This window comes from Camelus bactrianus, chromosome 18 (genome assembly GCF_048773025.1).
Source record: "Camelus bactrianus isolate YW-2024 breed Bactrian camel chromosome 18, ASM4877302v1, whole genome shotgun sequence".
NCBI classification, from domain to species: Eukaryota; Metazoa; Chordata; class Mammalia; order Artiodactyla; family Camelidae; genus Camelus; species Camelus bactrianus.
Genome location: NC_133556.1, coordinates 18621381 through 18647802, shown reverse-complemented (window position 1 = coordinate 18647802; position 26422 = coordinate 18621381). Strand labels below are relative to the sequence as shown.

The window sequence follows — 26422 nt, the reverse complement described above, 5'->3', positions numbered from 1 at the left end:
TAAATAATCCTGTAACCAAAAAATTACCTTATACACTATCCTGTGTATCTATCCGTCATCTATTTCTTGGGATAAATTTCTACCCTGAATAAAAAGGCATGGATATTTTCTAAAATTTGTAGTACACATTGCCAAATTGTCTTCCAGAACAATTGTTCCAATTGACATACTCAAGGATGCATGAAGGTGGTGTTTCTCCATCTTGTTGATGGCCTGGAGCTCATCATTTAAAAATTATTGGCTGACTTGATTGGTAATAAGTTCTATTTAATGTAATTTTATTTTCCACTATGTTAATGTTCAGTTTTTCCACTATATTAGTCATTTGTATTTCTTCTTTACTGAAATGCCTATTCATGTGATTTGACGATTTTTCCATTGTGTAGTTCATCATTTCTTACCGATTTTTTTTGAACAGTAAAGTTTTTTTTTAATTTATTGAGGTATACTGACATATAATTTGTTAATTTCAGAATGAACAGTAAAGCTTGAGAAGCATTCATTAGATGATCATGTGTAAGTTAGCGACTATTCCAAGGTCACCCCATGAATATAACTTTAGTGCTGTAGAATTACTCTCGTACCTTCATTTACTTTTCACCCTTCAAACTTACTGATGTTTCAATGCTCTTTATTATACCTTTACATAAGATATATACTCTTTAAGAGGTATAAAGCCCTTAAATATACCTCTCTCTATATACCTCTATATTAAGGCTATTAAAATTTGTGTGTCGTATACATTGCCATCTACATTTTCCTTGGTGTCACCTGCTTTTAATTTTATCTGAGACTTTTTAGATGTACAAGTGTAAACTGCTGATGTAGCTAATTTTACCAGTCTTATCCTTGATGGTATCTGTCACTGCTTTTAGGGCTAAAAAGTTCTCTTTTTATCTCAAAATGTTCCTGTAATTATTTTATGACCTAATTTCTACTATGAAATCCTTTGATGCATCTGGAATTTGGTTTTGAATTTGTTTTGGCTAACAAATTGCCCTAACTTCAATACCCACATGCCAGCTCTATCCCATGCTGAATGTGAGGACCCGTTTGTGAGTTTTCTCTTTTGCCGCATTGATCAATCTGTCTGTTCTGTCTTGATATAAACATGCTGCTTTAATTATGGTAACTTTATCATTTATTTTATGATCTCACAAAAAGTACGTCATTCTTATTTTTATTTTCAAAAGCATTTCGTCTATTCTTTATGTTTCTCATTTGAATTATTACTTTGGAAACGCCTTGTAAAATTTTTACAAAATTAATGGATGTTAAGACTATATTGTTTGAAAATTCTGACAAATGTGTCTATGGATTCAAAGAGAGAGTCCAGGGAGAAAAACGGAGTATTTTATATCTGTGAGCAAAGAGAGGACTATTCAGTGATTGATTTTGGACAAATGGTTATTCATTTGGAAAAACATTAGAATGCTACCTTAAATTATATACAAAAATAAATTTCAGGAAAATTGGCAAAGTCCATGAACAGTCAATTTACAAAGAATCCTAAGTGGCCAAGAAACATATAAAAAGATTTTCACCCTCAGTGGTAATCAGGAAAATGCAAATAAAAACAAAAATTAGGTACTATCTTTCTTCCATATGATAGGCAAAATTATTTGTAAAATATAATTTCTTAATGTGTAGAGTTGATGAGGTTGGGAGGCGTTGCTGGGGGAGTGTGGATTAGCATAGACAAGTTGGAGGGAAACTGGGGAAGCGCTATTAAAATTTAAAGCAGGGAGGGTATAGCTCAGTGGTAGTGTGTGTGCTTAGCATGCATGAGGTTCTGGGTCCAATCCCCAGTACCTCCATTAAAAATAAAAATAAACAAAAATTTAAAACACGCACACCTGAGGGCCCAGTGAATCCATCCAGAGAGATACTGGCTCGTGTACAGAGTGAAGGCAAGGAAGAGCTGGGCTCTACCAGTTGCTAAAATACTTCTCTTTTGGTTGGTAGATAGTCCCACCTCAGGTTCTATAAGTGCCCTTGACCCCTACTGTCCAGACCACTTTAACCTTTTCCCTTCAGCCCCTTGCTGTCCCGTGATCCAGCAACTAAAGAGTTAATGAGTTAACTGGCACAGAGGGAGGTCAGGGACCCCCCACTCTAGCCCTGGCCTAGGGTCTGTTCTAGTTGGCTGGGAATATTTGACCGTGATCCCTATGTTAAAAGATGTTCACTGAAGCATTGTAAGAACAGCAGATTGGAAACAACTTGAGGTAGAAACCGCTAGCTGCTTGCCAAATATCCCTGTCTCTTTCAAAACAACAGAACCTATTAAGATCACTGCCCATCAAAAGAGAGTTCATGTCCCAGGTTTTCTTACGGCCAGGTGAGGCCATGTGATTAAATTCCGGCCAAGGAACGGTGAGCGGCCATTTGCATGGGACTTATGGGAAATCTGAAAAGGGAAGGTGGGTACCCTTCTTCCATTCCTCCATGCAGTCACCTCTACTGAGGATGTGACTGTGAGAACTGCAGATCCCACCTTCAACCACAGGGAGGTGGGACACATCCAAGGTGACCAAGAGCTGGAAGCTGGGTGCCTGGTAACTTCATGGAGCCGCCATACAGACACAGACTGCCTACGTCTGCACTTCCTTTAAGCAAGGCTAAGTGATACCCTATTCAAAGTGCTGTTTCTTTGTGTTTCTCAGTTAGATGCAGCCAAGTGAAATCACAATGGATACAAAACTAAATGCCTATTCACAGGGAAATGGTTAAATCAACCATGATCTATAAAAAATGTAAACTGGAAACAACAGGAGGCATCATACATATGATGAAATACTTTGTAGAGACTGAGTTAAATCCGCAGGCATTAACATGTTGAGTGAAAAAAGCAAGTTGCAGAATACCGTAATTATACGTGTATACTTCTCCTCAAGCCCCCAAGAATGCTGGTTTTTTCCATGTTTTCTATACATGAAAGCATAGAAGAAAGACTAAAGCACACTACCTAAACTGTGATAATGTTAGCCACTTTTGGGGAGAGGACAAAAATTGCTGGGGTACGGTCAGAGGGCACCTTCCCTTTGGCTGCATTATTCTACATTTTTTACAAAAGGAATGATTCGTGTACTACTTGTATGGTACAAATTAATTAGGTTTCCCACCTACCCACCAGCTGACCTTCTAAAACTGTTTACTTGCCTGCTGCTTGCCACCTGCAGGGTCCACATTTGATATCTGTCAGAGCTTAAGACTCAGACCTGGAGGAGCAGCCTCTTTGGCACACAGAGATTAGCTGGAGAGCCACCACCTGAGTGCTTTTTTGTTGGAGAAGTTCAAGGTCCTTTCAGAACCCCTCTGTCACACAAATTGTATTTCTTCCAATACCTCTGTGTCCAAAGGAATGAAATAAAAGTATTAACCTACATGAGCAAAGCAGGTGAGAGGACTCATCAGCAAAGGAGAAATTACAATAAAAAATTGGAAGCATCACCCAGCACAGCAGAGCTGAGAAAGCTGCCTTGAACACCTAAAGTAGGCAACACTGCCAGACAGTCTTCAAAAGGTTCAGTACTTTGAGCCATCAGGTGTTGCAGAAAGCAGGAAAGAGGTACAAGCCGGAGCAGCTGCACCCCTAGGTCTCCTTTGCCATGCACACAACTGGGAAATTGTGCTGCCCCCTCTCCGGTCACTTATTCTACAGAAAAGTTCACTAAGATGACCTCTAGAGAGGGAGACCGCAGAGTGATGAGAAGGGGAAGAGTGTGTTGGAATGAACCAAGAGGAAATTCAGGGAACCAAAGACATCTTCCTACGTGGTATTTATTCACAGGTCCCCTGCCAGATTCTTCTGATTATTTCTCATTTTTGAAGGAGGCCAGTTTGGAGTCTGCTAGTTGCTTGAGAATAGTGGGGGGAAAGGGTTGAAGGGAGCAATCTGGGCAGTTGACAGTTTTATTTTGGTTTCATTGTCTCAAAACACTTCTTACCAAGTTGACAAGTCTTTATCCCCTGGGGCAGATCTTCTTCCTGAGTGAGATCAGAAGCCTCAGAGGGCTTTAAACAGGAGGCACCCTCTCACTCTTGAGATGATTTTAAGAAGAACTACTGTGGTTGTATCAATCAGTGTCTGCTCAGGAAAACAAAATATTCTGGGTATTTTAAACAGAAAGAATTAATACAGGAGATTGGTTCTAAAAGTGATGGAAGGGTAGGAAAAGCAAAAAGGGAAGGACAAAGTTATTTAGAAATTAGTAACTGCAGGAAATATCTCTAGGCTATAGAAATAAAGGGGAAAATGATGCTGCCAGAGCCCATGATTGCTACATCACTGGGACTGCTGGAGTGTCTGGTACTGCTCCTGCTGCCTTAGGAACCACAGCCACATCCATGTTGCAAAAAGCCAGGAGATCACATCCCACTAACACTGCAGGATCCCAGGGCCCCCAGATTGTCTGAGAGGTGAAGGGTCTACTACACCAAGAGTTCTGTGCTGCTAAGGTTATAGGAATGCCCACTTCAACCTCCACGCTACATGAACAAGAAATTAGAAACGTGCATTTAACCACCACGTCTGCTGTCACTAATGCTATATGAGACACTTCTAGAGGCAAAAGCATGGTTTCTCCCTTCCATTTGTTTTCCAGTCTCCTGCCAGGAACTCCCATTGGGCAAACCTAACGGGAAACCAGCTGGCAAGCAATTCTGGGAAATGTAGTTTTAGGCTTCTAGCGTCTTGCAATCCGAAGGAAAGCATGGAAGAGTGGGGACAGAAATGAGAGAAGAGAAATGACTGATTAGCTACCACAGGAAATTAGGTGAGAATGAATGATAGCTTGGACTAAGATGATGGCAATGGAGGTGGGGAGAGGCAGTCAAATTCAGTATATGTGTTGAGGGGAGAATCAACAGGATTTGCTCACAGATCACATGTGGGGTGTGAGAGGAGAAGAGTAGTCAAGCCTAATTCTAGATTATTCTTGGCTTGAGCAAATGGAAGATGAGAGTTGTCATTTATACAGATGACCAAGACTATTGCTCAGGTTACAGGACTGTGATAACAGTGGGTTAGGGAACTAGTAAGAGTGCGGTTTGGGACCTGTTTGGTTTGAGATGTCTGTTAGACATCCAGGTGGAGATGTCTGAGTGGACAGTTCAGGGGAAAGGAGATATGAATTTGAGATGCAGTGGTATGGAAAGCCATGAAACTTAGGATGTCCTTAGGGAGTAAGTGTAGATAGAAAAGAGACGGTGTCTAAGGACTAATTCCTAGGATATTACAAATTAAAGGTCATGGAGACAAAAAGAAACCATCAAAAGAAGCTTAGAATGAGAAGTAGAGAGGTGGGGGAAGAAACACACACTAGAAGAGTGTGGTGTCTTGAAATCCTGGTGGAAAAAAATGTTTCAAGAAGAGCGTCAACTGCGTCAAATGCTGCTGATAGGTCAGGTGCAATGAAGACTAACAACTGACCTGAGTTTAGCACTATGGATGTTGTTGGTGACCTTAGGAGAACAGTTTTAGATGAGAGATGGGAGCATAAGCCAGACTGTAATGAACTCAAGGATGAGTGGATGGAGAGACTTCAGAGTCAGTGAGTAGAGATCTCTCTTGAAGAATTGAGATGTAAAGAGAGGAAGATAAATGGTGCTCTAGTTGGAGGAGAGATGAGGTCAAGACAGGGTCCTTTCTCTCTTTCCTTTTTAAGATGGAAGAAATATCAAGTATGCTGAAGGAAAGGACCCAGCGGAGAGGGAGAAAACTGATGATGCAGGAGAAAAAGGGAAGGATTTCTGGATTCATGTCCTTGAACAGAAGAGAGTGGCCTGGATAGAGGACACAAGTGGAGGGGTTGGCCTTATTGAAAAACACAGGCCATAACATCACATTAACAGGACAATGAATAGACTATATGACCATAGCTACAGGCAGGTGGGTAGAGGCAGTGGTAAATGTTCTCCTTTAATTGTTTCTATTTACCAGAGAAGTAGGAAGCAAGGTCATCAGCTGACGGGGAAGGGAAGGAGGTGTCAGAGGTTCAAGCAGGGGAGGGAAGGAACTGAATGGTTATATAGCAGAATGGGAGAATGAATAGACTAGGGAAATGATTGCTGGGAAGTGTCAAGGGTCCACTTGAGACTGAAAATTTTGAATTTTAAGTGAGACTAGTCATCATGCTTGTGCATTTTCTGTGTTCAGCTGTGTGGGTGCAGACACTGGGCACTGAGTGGGCAGAAAGTTGATTTCTTTCAACTAGGAAATACAGCATGGTGAGAGAGGGTCAAGGGAGTTGATGATATAAGCAAAAAAGTGATTATTATGTTTATCTGCGGAATTTAGACTGAACAAAGAGGGAAGAGGACACGAAGGAGGTGATCAATAAACAGAGAATTCAGTCCTTTAAGCTGTTTGACGTCCTCAGGGCTAAATTTGCTTTCCTCCAGGCAAAGGAGTCTTTGAGGGTATTACAATATACATTTGTTGAACACTTGCCATGAACTGTCCAGAGAGGATATTTGGTTACTTCCCTAGAAACATTTAAAATATCAGGGAATTAAGTTGGATCCAAAGTAGCAGGGGTCTTAGGTGATTACTGAGGACAGAGGTTGATTTTACTTTATTGTCAATAAAACTTTCAAGTAGGTTGAAAGATGCGTATCTAGTTGAAAAGTACCTATCTGTATCAATCAAAATAGCTAAAGTCAAAAAGAGATCTTACTGATGGATGTAACTGAAAAGTTTGCAGCATAATAATGGCTAATGTTTATTGAGGGCTTATTGTTAGTGAGGCTGTGCTCTGAATGATTACATTTATAATCTTGTTTAATCTTATTAGCAGAGCCAGGATTTGAACTCAGGCTGTGTGCTTCCAGACCCTACACCTCTAACTACTATATTTTACTGTCTCTTGAACAGATAGCTTCAGGCAAAGCTTGATCCAGGGATTCAAACATCATTACCAAGACCCAGTCTTTCACTCTCACTTTCTGCTCACTTCTGTGGTGAATTAATTCATATGCATGCTAGATTTTCTCCATTTGTTAGCTGCACGCTTACACCATCCTTACATCTAGCATTCCCAGCAGAAAGATTTTTCTCTTTCTGAACTACAAGACTTATCTAGGTCTGTACTTAATGATATAAAATAGATTCACAATATTGTTAAGTTAAAAAAACAGCTTACAAATTAGTAGCGATGGGCTGACCCATAAACAAACAAATGGATGCATTTATAATTGGAAGGATGTAAAAAGAATAATGACAGTTATTTCTCAGTGGTATGATTTGGGGGGATCTTTTTCTTTTTGCTTCTCAGTATTTTCATTTGTTTCTACATGGAGAATATATTACCTGTATAATAAAAATGCTGAAAGGAAACAAGAAACTCAACATAAGCTGACAAATATATCTCCCTAAATTGTTCTCTGAAGCTAGGTAGCTCTTCCACTCCTCCACCACTAAAATCTGAATCTATGTCACAGGGCATTGATAAATGGGGGGTGATGACACCAGTTGTGACAGTCTTATCTGCTTCCATTTGGTTAAAGACACAGAGATGAGAGAGTTTCAGCTCAACCGGATTATTGCGCAAGTGAACAGGCTCAGTGTCTTCCCTGACATTACAAATAATTCACTTTGGGATTTTTTTTGAAATGAAATATTTGTTCTTTTTTGGAAGCCCTGATGGGGTAATATTTAATGGTCCAGCAAGAAGGAGAAAAGAGATAAAGAAACCACGGGAGTCGCAACATGAAAAAAACCAGCCCAAATTCCAAGTACCAGGCTGAGCTGGAACTAGCTGTTTAATCCCCGCCACCAAGGAGTTTACAGTCTTATTAGGAAGACAAGATGGAACGATAGGGTGAAGATAAGATAATGTGGATTAAATAATGCAGGATGGGAGGTGGGGGCGTGTACTGACCCGAGGGAAGATTATGGGTAAAGCTGATCGTTGGTCTCCCAATTCATTTTTTTTTTTTTTTTTGCACTCGTTTCCCTCTTCTTCACTCTGCAGCATCTGTGAGAACACAGAAAATTCACCCTACTTGACACTGTTTTCTTATTTATAAAATAGGGATATTAACAATCTGTGTCATGTTTATTGAGAGGATTAGATTAGGTAATGCACTTAAATGCTTTGCCCAGTGCTTGCTGCTGAGTAAATGCTCAGTAAGGAGTACCTGTTATTATTATGGCTATTATTGCCAACGGAGAGTGACAAAGGCTTGGAATCTTACAAAGCACTTAAAATCAACCATGGTTCCTGGTCTTTTAGATTTGGTTCCCTTCTATAGGCAATATCTGTCCCTTGAACTTTTGCCCTCTGATTTTATCCAGAGAAGTGAATATGCATAAAATCTTCTCTCATCCTCACTCCCAATCTCTTTCTTAAATGTAGAATATCCATTCACATCCTCTTGGCTCAGATGTGAACTTTGCATCTCACACAACCTGCAGACCATGTGACTTCATTTCACAGTCTTTTGCCTCAAAAGAACCACCCTCTTTGGAACATTTTCTCACATTTTATGAAACTCAGCACTAGGGAAGATTTTTGAAAATGACACTGACATAAAACTGAATAATAAAGCTTGACTGGGTCCAAAGACTTAAGGGAAAGAAAACGTCCTTATTTTATAATTTCAAATTCAAGGTCTTAACACGCAGGGTATTAGAGTGGAAAGGAAGACTCAAGATACTGCTGACACGAAAGAGAAAACAGACTCAGAAAGAAAAGGATGAGAAAGAAATACATTCTGTGGTTGCTACTCTGTTTATGAGCCCAATTCTCCAGCCTTCTTATTAAATCTGTGTACTATCTTGAAGTGCTTTTTCTGTGTGAGCTATTTCCAATTCTTCTTTTTGCTTATATTATTAGCCAGAGTCAGTTTCTGTTGCCTGCAATTCAGTAACCCTTACTGATTTATAAATAAAGGGGGAAAAAAAGGCAATTAAGAGTCAGAAGGAAATAAATAAGATACAGAGAGGAATAGAGAAGATGGATAATGCAGTTGGATCCTCTGACTGTCCAGATTTTGAAGGATTCCAGTCTTAGTCTGTGTGTATCCTTAGAAATAAGCCCCCACTCCACCTCCACCATTTTTTAATTTAAATAGTCCCTGTTCCCTGTAATTGAGGTGGCAACTATCTTTTGGGTTAGTCAAGACTCTTTCGGTTGCAAGTAACAGAAAGACAACTAGTCCATTGGAGCAAAAAGTCCAGGGACCATGCTTCTGGCGCAGCTAGATTCAGTTACAATCAGGACTCCAGTTCCCCATCTTTTGGTCTTGCTTTCTTCTGTGTTTGCTTCACTCCCCAGAGTTTCCCCTCTCGATGGCAGAGATAGCCATTGAAAGGTTCAGGCTTATTTTATATTAGTTCATCATCTCAGAAGAAAAAGTTTCTCTTTCCAACAGTTTAAACAAAAGTTCTCTAGTTGATGATCACTAAAAAATTAGAGTCCAGTTGCTTTCGATCACTGAAATATGATTAGAAAGTTGTGATTGACTGGGCTTGGTCATATGCCTGCCCTTGAACTAGGCTCAGCCTACACAAACCCACATAAGGAAACAATGAGGGAGAACTCTCCAAGAACCCAAGAATGGTAGCAATTACCAGTTGCTCTCCATAAGTTTTCTTCAAGTTCTTTCTGGCTAACAAAACACCTGAATATTAGCCAGGACTATAGCCACCCAGAATTAGGACTACATTTCAAAGGGTCTCTTGAAGGTTGAAAGCCAGGTGACAATGTTCTGACCAACTGAATGCAGCTGGAAGTGATGCAGGCAACTTCTAGGAAATGTCCTCGAAGGGACATGCCATGTCTTTCTGTCCTTTTTCCTTATGCACATCTTGGATGTGGACAGGATAGTTGGAGATGAGTAAGTCATCTTGGACTACATGGCGAGTTGGGGATGGAGGAAACATGGCGGACCCTGGGTCCCTAACACCAGAGTCATACCAGGCCTGAGTCACCTTCATCTTCTTTCACATGATAGAAAAGTGAGTGTGATTTGACAAACCAGACAACTCAACATAATCCTACCAGATGCCCCCAAAGAAAAATCCTGGCACTTCTGGGGAAAAAATAGAGGGAGAGGTTAATGCACAGGCATGTTCACTGTCTCCCTCCTGAAAATTTTTATCTAAGTCGTGGTCACTATTCTGGTTGGAATTTTGAAGAGGGAAATCTGCATGGCTCTGATGTATCTGAATATCCAGAAATTTCAGAGTTTATAAATTCAAAGATAAAAATAATTTAAAAATTGAGCCAAGCACAGAATTAGGAGATATAACTATATCCATGGTTCTTTTCCCCCTATGGAAAAAAAAAAGCACTTGTCAGAGTAGATTAATCCACATTTAACCTTGTAATTTTAACCATGAAATGTGGAAATAGCAGGTTCACAATGTGGAAAACTGTTGAAAGTACATATTAGAACTCCTTGCAACATATGTGTTTTGACACTTTTATTAAAAATTTGAGTGAGGAATTAATTAATTGTAATCAAACACAGAGATGACATGATGCCAACAGAGTGGTTCATGTCTTGAGTAATGAGAATCATAGAATTAAGCAACATCAGAACCCCAAGAGGTTTCAGTTTATCCTAATTCCCATTTTAGCTGAGGTTCAGAGAGGTCAACCCACTTGCCCAAGGTACCCCTGGAATCAAGGGTAAAGCGGCTAGCATATCATCTTTCTACTTTTTTTTTTTTTTAATAAATGAAAGCTATGTCATGATTCAAGATTCAAGTAGATTTTTTTTTTAATTGGAGGAGTGAGCTGATGAGACAAGATACAATTCAATCAGGTCAAATGTGGAAGGACCTACATGTTGGGTCCAAAAAAGCTCACTATGCAAGCACAGTATGGGGTAGATGTGTCTTAATCAGAAGCACTTGTAAGAAACAGAGATGTTACTTGGCTGCAAGCTTGAGCTGGCAGCAGCGTGATGTAGCTACAAGAAAAAGATCATGAGGTCATGGGTGGCATTACTAGAAACAGTTTACAGAAGGGAGATGAGAGCTCCATGGAACTTCTCAGTCTGTGGAACTTTTCAATCCATACCTGAAATTCCTCATTCAGTCCCAGGTGTCAGAGTTCGGAACAACTTAGTTCAGATGTAGGATGGAATTATGTGAGGCATGGTCAAAGGAAGTCAGGGAATTGCAAAACACTCTAAGAGCTCGAATCTTGGAGTCCGACTGCCTGGGTTTCAATCCAGCTCTGTCCATTACTGAGTATGTGTTAGCCTTAATCTCACTTTCTGTAAGTTAGGAATTATAATAGTACCTATCTCTGAAGATAAATGAGGTAGTGCATGCCAAGTGATTTGCACAAAAGAAGCACTCAATAAATGTTAGGATTAAGGAAGCGACATGATGTGAGGATAACGGTAAAAAATCTCATAGGTTGTGGTCAATATTAAATGAGTTAATACATGCCCAGTGTTTGAAACAAACTTGGAAGTTATTATCTGTAGTAGACGGATTGTTCTAAGGTTTCTAGGGATGGGTCTGGTTTGGCTACAAAATTTTCCCTAGCTTGGGCTAAGGTCCACAGAGCGTGGTCAAGTTAGCACCTGAAGAAGGTTGCTGAAAAGGGATGTTCAGTTTGGGGAGTGGGTGGCGGTGGTCACTCCGACAGTCTATGGGGGTACTCACTTGATGAACACCTGGACAGCATGGCATAGCATTGTTGAGGAGCAACAACTTAGCTGGGTTCTTGTCCACAGTCATTTAGGCCTTTCTGATGCACAGTTCTGACCTACTAGTGTGGTCACTCAGGGTAGTACTGGGTTGGTCACTTAAGCCTGTCTTGGTCATAGTCACTGAGAGCTGTCCCGTGGGCAGTAACTTAGGAATCATTCCAAGAAGAATTGCTCCTGGATGAGTTCTGCGCGCCCTCTGTTTCCTCCTCCCTGTGCCGTGGCGTGAAGAAGTCCTGGACCTTAGGGACGCTGTGGGACCTGCTCAGCTCCCCGGGGAGCAGAATGCCGCTAGGGGGCAGCGGCTGAGGGGTATCCGCCCCGCGCGGAGTCCGCTCCTTGGGGCTAGCTGCCCCGCCAGGCTCAGGGAGAGGTGGAGTGACGGTGGGTGGGAGCGCACGCTTCATGGGTGTGAGACAGAGCGAGCCGTTGGGTGTGAGTCAGCGCGCGGGGGGCTGAGGAGCTCCACGAACAGTCACGGAATCTCACACTCCGCTCCTCCACCCATCCCGTCTAGAGCATGTGTCCCAGCGCCGCGCCTGCCTGCGCGCAAGGCACCATGTCTGCTTCCCTCTCCGCTGGGTGAAATGGGGGTGGGCGGAAGAGAGAGTGTCCCCGTGGGTGTTTCTATGCCTAGGTTAGGAGATTTCTCCCTCCCCGCCCCATGTGGGGTGTGTCCCGCCCAGGTACGTGTGTACCTGTGTTTGCGTGCGTGCGTGTGTCCGTGTGCTGGGACCGTTTATCAATGCAGGGTGCTTGTGCCTGCGCCTGGGTCTATGTCTGGGTCTGGATGGCGCAATCTCGACCCGGGCTCCCACCCCTGGGTGTCGGGAGGCCGTTGTGGCCGGGGTGTCCAGGCTTCTAGAGGAGCAAACGCCTCGACACCCTCCCAACATCACCCAAATCGGCCGGGGCTCCTTAGGGAGCGGCCTGCGTGCGGAGGGCCGGGGTGGTGTGTCCCTGAGAAGGGTAAGAAAGTGGGGGCGCGGGGGGGCGGGCCGGGTCCCCGGGCGGGGCGCGGGCTCGGGGGACCCGCGCGGCTGACGTCAGGCGACTCTTTAAATAGAGCCGGCAGCGCGCTCCGCTCGGCATTTCTCGAGGAGCCGGAACGCGGCCGGCGCCAGCGCCACCGTCCGGCCCGCGCGCCCGCCCGCACCGCCGCGCCGCCGCCGAGCGTTCTGGGCGCCGCGCGGCGTGGATCCGGGATGGGGCTTCGGGCGCTGGGCGCGCTCCTAACCCGGCGCACGTGAGAGCCGAGGAGCGCCGGGAGCCGCCCCGCTGCCCGGAGCCCCGTCACCTAGGACGGAGAGGATGTCGGAGGCGCCGCCGCCCGTCCCCCGAGGAGCCGCCGCCCCTGGGGTCCCCGGGCATGGTGCGCACCCCGGCTGGCAGCGCCTGGAGAAGACGGCGCCCCCCACGCCCGACCCGCGTGGCCCGGGCCGCGCCGCGCCAGCCCTCTAGGCGGCCGAAGAGCCCCCGCCGCTCCGCCGCCAGCGCTCCCTCAGAAACCATGACCCCCGGCGCGCGCCCATGGAGCCATGGCCTATAGTGTCCTGGGCCGCGCGGGGCCACCTCAGCCGCGGAGGGCGCGCAGGCTGCTCTTCGCCTTCACGCTCTCGCTCTCCTGCACTTACCTGTGCTACAGCCTCCTGTGCTGCTGCGACGACCTGGGCCGGAGCCGGCTCCTCGGGGCGCCTCGCTGCCTCCGCGGCCCCAGCGCGGGCGGCCAGAAACTTCTCCAGAAGTCCCGCCCCTGTGATCCCCCGGGCCCGACGCCCAGCGAGCCCGGCGCTCCCAGCGCGCCCGCCGGCGCCGCCGCCGCCGCGCCCGCCCCTCGCCTCTCCAGTTCCAACCACTCCGGCTCGCCGAAGCTGGGTACCAAGCGGCTGCCCCAAGCCCTCATTGTGGGCGTGAAGAAGGGGGGCACCCGCGCCGTGCTGGAGTTTATTCGCGTGCACCCGGACGTGCGGGCCTTGGGCACCGAGCCCCACTTCTTCGACAGGAACTACGGCCGCGGGCTGGACTGGTACAGGTAAGGAGCGGGAGCCCCACTCCGCGCGCTCGGTCCTCTGAGCCCTCTCCTGCGCCTTCGCTTCCCCTTAACCTGGCTCGCCGTGTGGGTTCCGGCTAACACGTGGGGAGACTCTAGGGGAAGGATTCATCCAGAACTTCCCAGTGAATGTGTAGATGGGCGCGCGGTTTCTTGGGCGGCAAAGGATAGTTGGCTCTGGAGTCGCCGCAAGGGAAGGGAGATCTCCGGCCAGACCTCGGGACGAGCTGCTGGAGGGCTGGCTGCGTGTCCAGCCTCTGGGGTGGAGCTGGGTGTCCAGGGAAGGGGCAGCCAGGACACGTGCTGCCTGAACACAGCCCTCTCCTGAGCCTCGCCAGCTCTTTCCTGGCCTCTGACGGACCCTGAGAAGGGAAAGTCCGAACAGGGCCCCCTTGCGGCAGGACTCTGCGCTTGGGCGAGGTCCCCGGAGTTTAGGCCGAATGACAGGGCGTCCCCTGAAGTGTCAGGATGAGAAAGGTCTTTTCTGGAGTCTCCTCAGCTCCAGGTATTTGCTGCTGTATCTGATCAGAGACTCCCAATCGCTCTGACCCTGAATTAGTGTTTTGGAGTAGTAGAAAGGACCCTGGATGTGAGTCTTGGCTCTTCCGCTTAGCTTGAGCAAATTTCTAAAACTCATTGAGCCTCAATTTTCTCATCCATCACAATGAGCAGAAAAAGTCCCTGCCCTGTCTGCCTCCCAAGGCCTTTCTAAAGTGCTTTAAAAGTGTAACAAAGAAACTTTGCACTGGGATGCTTCTAAGCCTGCCAGGATGTGGAATTTGGAATACTGGTGAGCATCTCAGATGAAGATTGGCTAGGGTCCCAGGGGCCACTAGTCATAGGTAGACCATCCACTCCCCCACTGCACTGCTGGGGTTGCCAGTCATCCAGGCTGGTGGTGTCTGGGAATATCCTGAAGCTTCTGGAAGGTGGCAACCTCCACTGTTCAATGCCTATTTACCTTCCAAGCCCTGTATGGTGTTGGGGTGTAGGACTGGCCCACATGGGGGATGAGCAAGGCATCCCTGGGGGTGATGTAATGAATGGGCTCCCCATAACACATGGGTCACAGAATTCTCACCATCCACCTGGCCCCTTGAAGACTTGCTAGAAATGTCTGCATAGTGATGGAACTGGGGAGGGGTAACATGGGAGCTGACAAAGTAACAGAGGGCTTTTTTTTTAATTTTATAAAAGTAAACGCTTTAGGGAGTAGAAAGTCATAAGCCTATTGGATAAAGGGCAACTTCATTAGAAGAAGGACCCCCCCCCCTCCCCGGGCTCCTAATAGGGATCCTAGATTTGTAAGAAGGGGGATCACAGGGCCAACTTGTCCCATTTGCCAGTGAGCTCTGGCCTACCATGGTCATGGTTTTGGACAGGAGTGGAACATGCCCCGTCCTCAGGAGGCAGACACACAGCCCATTCCCAGCAGAGCGCAGCAGGGAACAGCTGGCTGGTGGGTGGCCTGAGCACTGTTAGATTGGCTCAGTGGGATAGGGTGGCACAGGATGGCAGATCTGGTCTCTCCAAGCTGTGACCCACAGGCGTCCCATCCTGGTGCACGAGGTGTACAAGGACAGCGTCGGAGCCAGACCCCAGGGCAGGGGAGACAAATGCATCCAAGAGCAGAGTGCTGCGTGGGTCAGCCATGGCCACGCTCTAATGCACAGCAGGGTTTCCTCGATGGAAAGTCTAAAGATCATTATGAAACCCTTTGCCAAAGTGAAGTGCCTTTTAAGTGCAAAATAGCAAAATTCTGAGCATCTGGCTTATACTGTGCCCTCTGGTAAACACCTCTTCCCTGCATCCAGCCTCTGATTCCCTGTCTCCTTTGCTCCACTACCAAACACCACACCTCAGGCTTCCTTCTTGGAGCCCTTGTCATTCAGGGATGGCTGCTTTTTATTTTTAACCTTGGTATGTGTGATTCTAAGCCAGCTTAGCTGTGAACCTTAGAGATGGGAGCCGTGCTTTTTTTTTTTTTTTTCAATATAGCACATTTGGATTCTGCTAAAATTCTCAGCTGAATCTTGGTAGGTTTTATTTAACATCAAGCATGCTGACAGCTCCATTTCTCTCTCTACTCCCCATACCCCTGACTTCCCAAGGTCTGACTTCCCTTCCCTTTCCCCTTTTATATTTCTAAAGGAGCATTTAGCCCACAGGTCTGGTACTAATCGCCCCATCCCCAGAAGGCTGGGAGCCCACAGCATCAGGAGGGGCTGTGTAGTTTGTGCTTCGTGCTGTTGCAAATCCACATCCCAGAGTCAAGGTGTAGCTTTCTGGTGTAGATTGCCATTTCTGCATAGGGTAATCCTGCCCCATTTGGATGCTGTTTCCATAATTTCCAGAACATTTCTCTGTATGTTTTTTATTCTTTATTATCACTGAAGTAATTTGCAGAAGTGATGGAGAGATCTGGTTTCCTGTAAGTTCTCACTTTCTTCCTGAATTCCATGAGTTAGGACGGCAGGTGACAGAATGCTCCTCTGTCTGCCCGCTGCCCTCATCATTTCACAGATGTGAAAACTGCAACCCCAAAAAGAGAGAGCATCTAAAATGGGATCCAAAGCAAGCTGATGAAGTTTAGAAACCAAAGTCACTGGCATGTACTGTCCCACAAAGATTTATACATACACACTGTGTGTGTGTGTGTGTGTGTGTGTTGCACAGATGTTTGCGTTTCCAGTGAAGTACTCTAACCACTGTTTTACACAGCTTGGCACCATGAAGCCAGTGTCTACTGGGTAGACATGGCCAAAGAGCCCTTGCACCTATTGTGGGGGACTGGATTTTACAAAAGTGGAGGTGCAGAGTTGCAGACAGTGGATCTCATCACCATCTGCCCACCTTGAAATCCCTGGGTTTGGAGGCCCCAGTCAGACAAACAATGGAAAAATCAAAAGGAGAGACTTTTTTCTGCGGGTAAATGGAGATGAACCAGGAGGTGACAAACGGTGTCCGAAGGCAGAATGATAGCGCCAAAGAGACACCACTGGCCAAAGAGACCAGGGGCCAGAATCTACACCTTCCTTGCCCCCAGCCTCAGCCCCCTCATGGAATCAGCCCAGTGCACCCTAGGAGAGCCCAGTCCTCTGCGGCAGGGTCCCTCCCCTTACACAGTTCTCTGAGATCTGATCACTGAAGCTTACCTCACCTCTGCACCTGGCCAGGTTCCCGTCTCCCAGTTTCCTCCTCAAGGTAGCAGCTGGGTGTGCAGGGTGGGGTCAGCTAGCCACTTGGACAGAGACGCAGAGTGAGACCATGCTGACGAGGGACCCAGGAAGGACCTGCTGCCAGAAGGCCAGAGACAGTCACCTAGATGTCACGTCATTGGAAGCAGAGTGAGCCTCCTGATTCTTGGCTTCTCATCATATGGTGGCGCCTACGGTGACTACCACGGAGGGTTCTTTTGAAGAATGAATGAAACACTGCATATGAAGGTGCCCTGGAAAATTCTCTGGTATATAAAGAGAAGGCAGTAACATTGTCACTATCACTACTGTTACTCCCATACTTCACCACCAACCCTCTGTTATCACCATCGGTACCATTAGTGTGGGAACTACTGGTTTCTGTCCTACTGCTGTTACTCCATGGGGCTGAGGAATGAATTAATTGCTGGAAAAGTAGTTCCATGATAGACGAGGAAGAGGCTTGGCCTTAAGTTCTACTTTCAGCTCTGCTTTAATTTTCTTTTTTTTGTCACCTCCCTCTCTCCCTTCCTTCTCTCCTTCTTCCTGCATTGGTTAAAAAGTCACCTTTCATTTCTGGTTGTCAGCTTGCTCACCTTTAAAATGAGAATGATGTCTGACAGCGTACGTGCCTTAGAGCCTCCCAACCTAAGAATTTATTTGCGATGCTATCATTCATCAAGGCTTGGGTGCGAGACAGAATATTCAGGGTCTTCATCTCTTATGAAAAGGTACACGCGCTGCCTTGCCAAGTGGTTTTGCGAGTCTTAGGGGAAGCTGAGTTTTGTGTAAAGTGTTCTCCATTTGGCTACTTTTCAGCGGCGGGGGGTGGGGAGCCCATGTGATGAGGAAGCGAATCTTCCCTAAATGTGCCAAAATGCCAACAAGAGCAAGTTAATGTGAGATAATTGACTCTGTGCTCCGGTGTCAAAATTGTGATAGATGAGCCTGTTCTGTACATTTTAGACTCCACTTCACAACTCTGGTTATTTCTTTGTTCGGCGGCGGTGGTTTCTGGGGGACATTGTAAGGCAAAGAAGACACAGCACTTGCCCCGGGAGGCAACAGTTTAAGTGAGAAAGAGAATAAAAAGCACAGAATAAGGTCTATTGCCATATCCAGCTCATTTAAATCAAGAAATCAAATTCCAATAGCAAAGCCAAACTTTAGAAAGGCAAAACTTTAAGAAGAAATGAAACCAAAGGCAGAAGGCTTTTCCATCTTTAGCAAACAGATGACACATGACACACAGACTGACCCACACTTGTTGAGTGTGCACAGATGCGTGTGCATGTACACACTGACACGTGTGCGCCCGCACACACAATTCCAGCGTGTGTGCAGACACGTCTTCAGAAGGAGTTTTCCTGCCTTGCTCCAGGAGGATGTCACACACACGCTGATTAAATGAACCCGTTGACTCCGTAAATCCTTCGTCCGTCTTGTAGCTTGGTGTCAGCCTCGCAGCAGCTGGAGATACAGTAGTTAGTTCCAGCACATGTACGGTTCTTGTCAGGCACCGAGGAACATTCAGAATGGGCAAGCACAACTGTCACCGCTCAAGGAGGCTTTCTGAAGAGCTGGCTTTGCCTCCCCCTGGAGTTGAGAGGGACAGTGGGAGAGCTTGGCATGAAGACCAGGCTTTCCCCATGGCCTATTTAGGAAGAAAAGACCCTGACAAGCCTCAGCGCTGTTCAGCTCGCACACATTGCTAAGTCTGTGCTGGATGTTAAACTGTTCCATGGATTCTAAGAAGCACTTATTTATTTCTTCTGCCTTTTAACATCTCTGAAATGAGGATGTGTCTTAGTGATTGATTGGAGTCTTAGATTCCATGAGGTATGATGCTCCCATATTGGATGGAAGCTCTCTCCCTCAGAGGTGCCCTCTGCTCTGGACGCCTGTTGGACCTTACAAAGGTGGCAGATGCCTGGCCCAGCGGGGAGCCCGGGAGATCCTGCTCATCTCGGCAGCCAGCTGGGGTCTCTTCTGGTTGATCAAGGAGCTGGCCCATTTAGATGTTTGATGGTTACCCATGCCATCTCCCTGAAAATGTCTCTTCTGAAATGAGGGAAAATGCAGGTTGATACCCACCGGGAGACAAGAAGATGCTATGGTGGGCGTGTTCTTCACTGGTTGCTATACCACCCAGATAATTGGGGTCACATCCCAAGAGTCCCTAATAGGTTCAGGGCAGGGCTGAGTCACCTGCATGCCTGCTTCTGTTCCACGCACCAGGCATTAGGGTAGCTTCCCTTCCACTGGTTAGACCTCCGCGAATCATTCCTGAATGACTGAGTGACCGAGTGGGTGGGGAGGGGGCAGAAGCACACGGCTCCCCTTTGACCGGAGTCCACTGGAGGACCTGGAGGGGAAGCCGTCCCTATGAGCGAGGGCTTGGTGGCAGTGGGGTGGGTAGATAAGCTGTGAGTCAGGCTGGAGGGGTCTGAAAGGTCACGCAGTCTACCCAAACCTGGGGGTCTCTCTCTCTCTCTCCTCCAGAACTAACCCTGGGGCAGGTTAATCCATTTATTTGTCAGACGCCTACCATTTGCCAGCATCAGTGCCAAGCTGCTGCAGGCTGGCTCTGCTGCCACTTTGTTCTCCTAATGGGCTGCACTGATGGGCTGGAGTGCTTTGTAGTCCTTGGGCAGCTTGATGAGGTGGGTAAAAGCCACCAGTGAGTGGAAATGACTTAGCATTCAGAGGTAATTGCTGCCTGTCAAGCTACACGGCTGGACTGTTGGTCCAATGCCGCACTCACGGGGCTTCCTCAGGGGATAATGGCATAGAAAGAGGGGCCAGGGGTTACCACTGAGCATATGCTTCCAAGGAATGGGGGCCAGACTGGTTGTGTTATCGGGGGCTTGAGCATCACATGATGTCCTGGACCCAAGTCCACTGGGAGTGGCTTCCCAACCTTTGAAATCGGCAGTTCTGATTCCATCCTGATTGCGTTTCAGGGCCCAAGGCCACCAGCCCCCATGAATAAGAAAATTAGGGTGTCTGCCCCCTCACTGCCATCTTCTGAAGGGCAGCATCACCCCCACACCTCTGAGGGTAGTGTTTTCCAGGCTTCAGACACCTTTGTACCACCTTCATAGTTGCCAAAACCTGGCACGACCTTTACTATTATTTTCTTAATATTTCTGTTTAAGTGAACACATTTAAAAATGATAACTTTTCATAAAGAATGGGGCTTATTATTTCTTCAGCGTGTACAGTTTAGAAAAGATAATATGTTCCCACAGTGCAGGTGTCAAAAATGACAAAGGGTATTGGATGAAAACCATTCCCGTCTTTTCCACCAGGTCTCCCCTCCGTGCAGTAACTTCTCTTCCCAGGAGCAATCACAGGGACCCGCTTTTGTGTATCCTCCTAGAGATGTGCTGTGCATCTGTAAACCTAACACCCAGGATGCGAATGTAACTAAAATACATATTTTCAAAAAAACAGCTTCGTTTGAAAACTACCCTGGATGGGGACGCAGCATCCCTTGCCATAATTAGAAAGTAATCGTAAAAATAAATAGATTGGAAACAAAAGAGTGCTGTTGAATTTTTGCTACTGAAGGTGGCTAGGATGTTCCAAGCCTGCAGCCTGCTCTTCGTTTAAAAGAGGACATTAGGGAATACTAGTCAGAGCAGTTAAAGAAATACCAATATCAACGTGAAGCGCTTCTCCTTGGTGTAATCAGAAGGAATGACAGTGAAGTGGGAAAAAGAATAAATGTCCTCACTATGTGGTTGAGTGACACTTAGTAGGTCTATATAGTAGCTAGAATTACCGAGCTGGGGTAGGTATTTACCGACATCATGGGAAACCCTGCTAGAGTTTGCGGGAAATCCAGTGTAAGTAAATCCAGTGATGTTTCCAGCTTTCAGATTCCTTTGATGTGTTAATGATTGGAAGAGACAAGCCAAAGGAAAACTCAGAACAAATATGAGCATTCAGAAAAGTATTGTGACTTGCAATATTTACAAAGTAGTTTAGCCTTTTCCGAAGAACAAGGTTCCCTGAATAAAGGGTATAGCAAGTATTTAAAAGGAAAAAAAAAAAAAAAAAAAAGGACAAGGTTACTATTGGTTTCATCACTATTCTCGCTGGTGGAAAATCAGCGGTCTCCCCCATGAATATCGTATCTCCATAGGTCGTCACATACCTGCAGGTGTCGGTGTTGCACAGGTCAGAGATAGAGTTGTTTCCACTAGGGACTTGACAACTTATGTGGAAGGGGCTCAAAGCTCTTTCTGTTTTTCTGTTTTTAAGATTTTTGAGGCTCATGTGAGGCAGGATGTCTTTTTGAAGTCTCGGGATGCAAAGTTCCTTTTCTTCCCCTCAGCTGTGCATGACATGAGGCTTAAGCATAACGGCAGGGCAGGATGTCACTCTTGCTTTCTCAGGCAGTCTGATCTCACTGAATAAAGAGGGGAAGACAGTGTCCTTTCTTTGCACGGACTTTTTAGCTGTGAAAAAGGCACTCTGGGGAAAGTTGTTCCTGGGACCTCCCATTCTTTTTTTTTTTTTTTAATTGAAGTATAGTCAGTTACTGTGTGTCAATTTCTGGTGTCCATTCCTTGTTAACAGAAGCAAGGTGGAGGGCGTCTGTGATAGCAGGGCTCCTAAACCCTGGGCAGATAGTCAACAACAGTGATGAGGAGGGGCTTTCTGCTAACTCAGGGCCCCTGGTCTTGGTGCTCACTGTCAGGTGAAGGCATCCCAGATCAACCCTGAGGCTGGTGGAGAGGTGAGCATTGAAGCAGTGCCTCAGGAAGCGCTGAAAAGGGATCTTATTGGAGGAAAGGAGCAGAGCCTTAAATTCAAGGATGTGATGAACTCAGAGTGGAGATCAGGAGACAGAAACTCCCAGGGGATGCAGTTTCAGCACAGGAATTAAAAGCTTGGACTCTCCAATCAGAATGCACGAGTTGGAATCTCGGTTCTACCACCTGCTGGGTGTGTGTCCACCAGTGGCTTCTCTGGGCCCCCGTTCTATCTGCACAGGGGGACAACTCCTCTTGCCTACACATAGGGTGCTGTGAGGACTGAATGAGTGATATCATGTAAAAGTGCTCAGGAAATGTCTGGCACGTGGAAGGGGTGTTCCCATGAGTGTTGGCTGTCATTCTGGGCCATGATTCCTTTACTGAGTAACGTGCGGGGGACCTGGAGATGGGTAAGACACAAGGCCTGCTCCTGGGCTCCTCCCAGTTTGATGGGTTGTGAAATGTTCCTGGAAATTTTTACACAAGTCAGCTGATGGTAGGAACCATAACAGAGATACATGCACGGAGAGGAGATGAAATCCAATTGGGGGAATTTTGGAAGGCTTTCTGGAGGAGGTGGTATGTTGTTTAGATCTCAATGGGCAGATGGGGTTTTCACAGGGGGTGGATAAAGGAAGTGGCCCCATGGGGAAGCTGCTTCTAAATACGTTCATCCCATGATTTGACCTCTGATTACAGTCAAGTCACAAAATAAATTTTTGTCAACTCACTTTAGTTCTGCGTGCATTTCTTGACCACGTACCGTGTGCCAGGTGCTGTTGCTAAGTCCTGAAAAAAAATGAAGATTGGAAAGAAGAACTGTCTTTTAAAGAGCTGAAGGGGCAGACAAGTCTGCTAGCAGGACATGCTGAGAGAGAAAATGCTCTGGGCATGTGGGGTCGCGGAGAGGAGCCCCCAGGGTGGGTCAGAGAGGCTTTGTGGGGAGCTGATGCCTAAGCTTTAGGACATTGCATTTGCTATTTCCTCCACCTGCATCCCTCTTCCCCACAGTGCATCCGAGATCTGACTGCTTCTCATCATGCAGGTTCCAGCTCAAATGTCACCTCCTCAAAGATGCCTTCCTACCCAGTCTTAGCTGACTCATCTTCCCCAGCCCCCACTCTCTCTCATCCTCACCTTGTTTTATTTACTTCATACCTCTTATTGCAATCTGAAATGTTCTCGTTCATTTTTCTTTTTGCTTGCTGTCTCTCCCCTCCGGGCTGAAAACTCTGGGACCACAGGGATTTTATCTGTCTTGTGCGTGGCTGTGTCCCTGGAGCTCAGTACGGTGCCTGGCACACAGTAGGTGCTCAGCAAATAGTTGTTGAGTGACTATGTGTAGGGGTGAGGGCTGACTAGGAATTGGTGGGTCTGTTTCAAGGCCACAAATTGGCCCCAGCCCTTCACCGGGCTTTTCCCACAGGGCTCTTGGGAGGCTGGGTGAGAGAATGCAGGATATGGTGATGAGGACTCAACCATCCCTTCAACAGACTTTTATTGAGCAAATGCTCTGTGCCGGGCACTGTTAGAGTCCCTGGGGAGAGAGTAGTGACAAAGACAGGCAAAAATCCCTGCCCCTATGGTGCTGACTTTCTATGGGGTGGGAAGGAGATGGTCAGTAAAGAAAGAAGTAAATCGTATCTGTGTCCGATGGCGATAACCACTGTGGGAAAATCTAGGGAAGGAGGATGGAGAGTGTGGTGGGTGGGGAGGGGGCACTGCGACTCCAGGTGGGGGTTAGGGAAGACCTCACCAAGAAGGGGACGCTGAAGGGGTGAAGGGACAAAGCGTGCTGCCACCAGGGTGAAGAGCATTCTCGGCAGAGGGAGAACAAATGCCAAGACTCTGAGGACGGCAAGGTAGCTGATGTGACTGAGGGAAATCTAGGAACCAAAATGGCTGGAGTGGCCGGAACAAGGAAGGGAGTGACAAGAAATAAATTCGGAGGCGTAACCAGATCAGACCATGCGGGGCCTGGTAGGCCGTTGCAAGCATTTGAGCTTCTAGTCTGAGTAAATGGGGAGATGTTGGATGGTTTGGAGCTAAGGAGTCATATGATCTGACTTGCCCTTTAAAAGGACGTCTTGGGCTGCCTGACAGAAGCGGGAGAAGTGGTGAGGGGGCTTATGCGATGGTGACAGTGGAGGTGTGAGAGGTGGGCAGGTGCTGGGGACAGTGGCAGGAAGGTACAGCGGCAGGATTTGCTAACAGATTCATGGAGGCAAGGTGTGAGGGGAGGCAGGGAAGCTGGTGGTGTGATGATGATGGTGATGACGTCTCTCTCAGGCCGTTAAAAGTGACAGCAGGCTGGCATCTGAACCGAACATACTTCCCAATACAGCCCCCCGCTTGATGGGCCAAGCGTCTCCCTGTTGGCGTCCTTGAACTAACCAGAGAGAGGAAAGTCACGTTCTACTGTGGCTTGGAGGCTGTGGGGTCACCCCCAAATTAATGCAAGGTGGCAGAGTCCCTCTCTCAGAGGTCTTTGAAGCTCTTTTTCATAAATGCAGCATTCTTAGGTAACCTCTTGAGATTTCTGAAGATCAAATTAGCTTTGCTCCAACCCCAAAAAGGCACGTGTCACTCCGTGTGTGTGGCACCCAGCCTCTCATTCGTGTTCCAGCCTCATCAGCATGCCTGGCAAGGGAGCTGCCTTGATGGCATTGCTAGATTTAGGGGGCTTATGTGTGGTTACGTTCAAACAGAACTCAACACCATAATGCCTTTCTGTAAAATCATGGGGATCTGAGTCTCCCTGACTTCCCCAGAGCTGCTGGAGCACGGGGAAATGTTCCCCGCCTTGCCAGCCTCTTGGCAGTGCATTTCTGCTTTGATGGTTTTAATGAAGATATGAAATCATCTAACAGCTTTCATTTTGTTCAAGTGAGATGGCTTAAAGTGGAGGTAGCATTTCCCAGGATCAATCCCCATTTTTAGAAGTGGTTGGTTAAACTCTCTGCAGTTTATGGCCACTTCTGGCTGAAACAGTGTGGGATCTGAATTATTAATTCTCTGAAAAATGAGTTAAGTCATTGCAAAGCTCTGTGGTGGCAAAATCCCTGCTTTAAGGCCTTTTTCTTGCATTTTCTCTAGCACGAACTTCTCTGTGAACCAGAAATTCTTGGGCAAATTGGCCAAATCTCTGTCTGGCAGTCATTGTGCCAGAAGGGAAAGAACTTGACTTAATTTATTTGTTCTTTCCTATCTAGGATGACGAGGAGGAAATAGGTGCAAAGATTCTGAGAAGGTCTTATATCAAAGCTCTTTTCTTATAGGTACTAAATTTGGACATCATTCAAATGGCAACTGTGCAAGCAAGGTCATCTCTAAAATATGAACCTCTGAGCACCCGCTACACTTATCCAAGTGGCTGGTACCCAGGGAAGTGTAGAAGGATGGAGAGCTGTGAGCTGTTCCAAATAGGGCACTGTGAGCGGGGACAGTGACATAACCGCAGAGAGCGTCTGTCCTGTGGAGAAGCAGTCTGGAGCAGTGATGGCATTAGAGTCAACACCTTACAGCGACTCCATGAGCGTGTGTGTGAATGAATGAAGGTGACTGTGGGACAATGTGGGGGGGTAGGGCACTTGTCCCATTTAGAGGGGCCAACCATTCGTCAGTCCCAACAGACTTTTTGCCATCTCTTCTAGGGTTTTTTTGGTTTCTTTTTTTTTCTTTTTTAGGGGGAAAAAAATAAGCTTGAACTATGGCATTGCAAAAAATGCAAACTCTCAGTTTACAATTGTGTCTTACTGATTCACAACTTTTATAGAACACTGTGGGCTGAACAGAGCATGTTTGTGGGCTGAATGCTACCCATAAGCTGCCGTTCATCACCCCGAGAGGGTGAACCTTAGATACTGCTTCCACCACTTTCTAATCCTGCCTCTGCCACGCATTAGCTGTGGGGTGAGCAGCTTAACTTCCTAAGCTTTGGTTTCTCCTGTGTAAGATGAGGGCACCAAGCACCCCTACCTCCCAGGCTATTGTAGTGATTCCATGTTACTAGTATGTGTTAGATTTTGTGCCTGTTGAGGGTCCTCTTTCCTGGATTGTGTTTGGAGGAGATGCAAGCATGCCTAAGCTGATGGGCGTGACTGGAAGACAAAAGGCATAATGTGGACCTTTGTCAAGGTGAGGAAAGCTGCGACTTATCTGTTGGGTCAGTGAGGAGAGGAATCTGGATCCAGGGTGACCCAAGGATGGAGAAACCCATTTGGTTGTAGAACTGGCCCCCAGGGAGGGAGCCAGCAATCCTCATTGCTTCTTACTGTCATCCTTGTACGTGCTCACAGCATCCCTGAGGATTCTGAGTTTGTGATGCCATCACTGCTCCAGACAGCTTCTCCAAGGGATAGAAATTCTCTGCAGCTTGGTCACTGTCCCCAGCTCATGGTGCCATAGTCATTCAGAACAGTGCAAGGCTCCCCACCCTGCTACACACTTCTTTTGGCTGGAGAGGTTGGAGATGCTCAGAGGTTCATCTTTTAGAGATGACCTAGCTTGCATAGAACGTGAGTGCCTCTCAGATTCGGTGGTTTGGTTCAGATAGAAGTCCAACCTGGAGAGTGAGGTCTTGCTAAAAAGGAGAGGCTAGGGGATGGGCAAGGGTGGACCATAAGGATCAGCCTGGAAGAACTTCTCTTCAGCCTTGAGTAGTAGTCGGCATCTGCAGAATGGCAGAAGAGCATTGGGATGGAGGTGCAGAGGAGGCTGGCGAGGAAGAGAGGGGT

The 26422-nt window shown here is 46.7% G+C and overlaps 1 protein-coding gene and 1 long non-coding RNA gene across 3 annotated transcripts in view; one reads left to right on the top strand and one right to left on the bottom strand.

The window, feature by feature from the left end:
- LOC141573899 (uncharacterized) overlaps positions 1-13438 on the bottom strand; it is an 85031-nt gene extending 71593 nt beyond the window's left edge. For both annotated transcript variants that reach the window (XR_012500331.1, XR_012500332.1), the window contains exon 1: positions 13308-13438. This is a non-coding gene — a long non-coding RNA (uncharacterized LOC141573899). The remainder of the gene's footprint in view (positions 1-13307) is intronic.
- Positions 12759-26422, top strand: part of HS3ST2 (heparan sulfate-glucosamine 3-sulfotransferase 2) — an 82034-nt gene continuing 68370 nt past the window's right edge. The window contains exon 1 of the mRNA XM_010961022.2: positions 12759-13705. Coding sequence (XP_010959324.1) covers positions 13212-13705 — 494 coding nt within the window. The 5' untranslated portion in view covers positions 12759-13211. The remainder of the gene's footprint in view (positions 13706-26422) is intronic.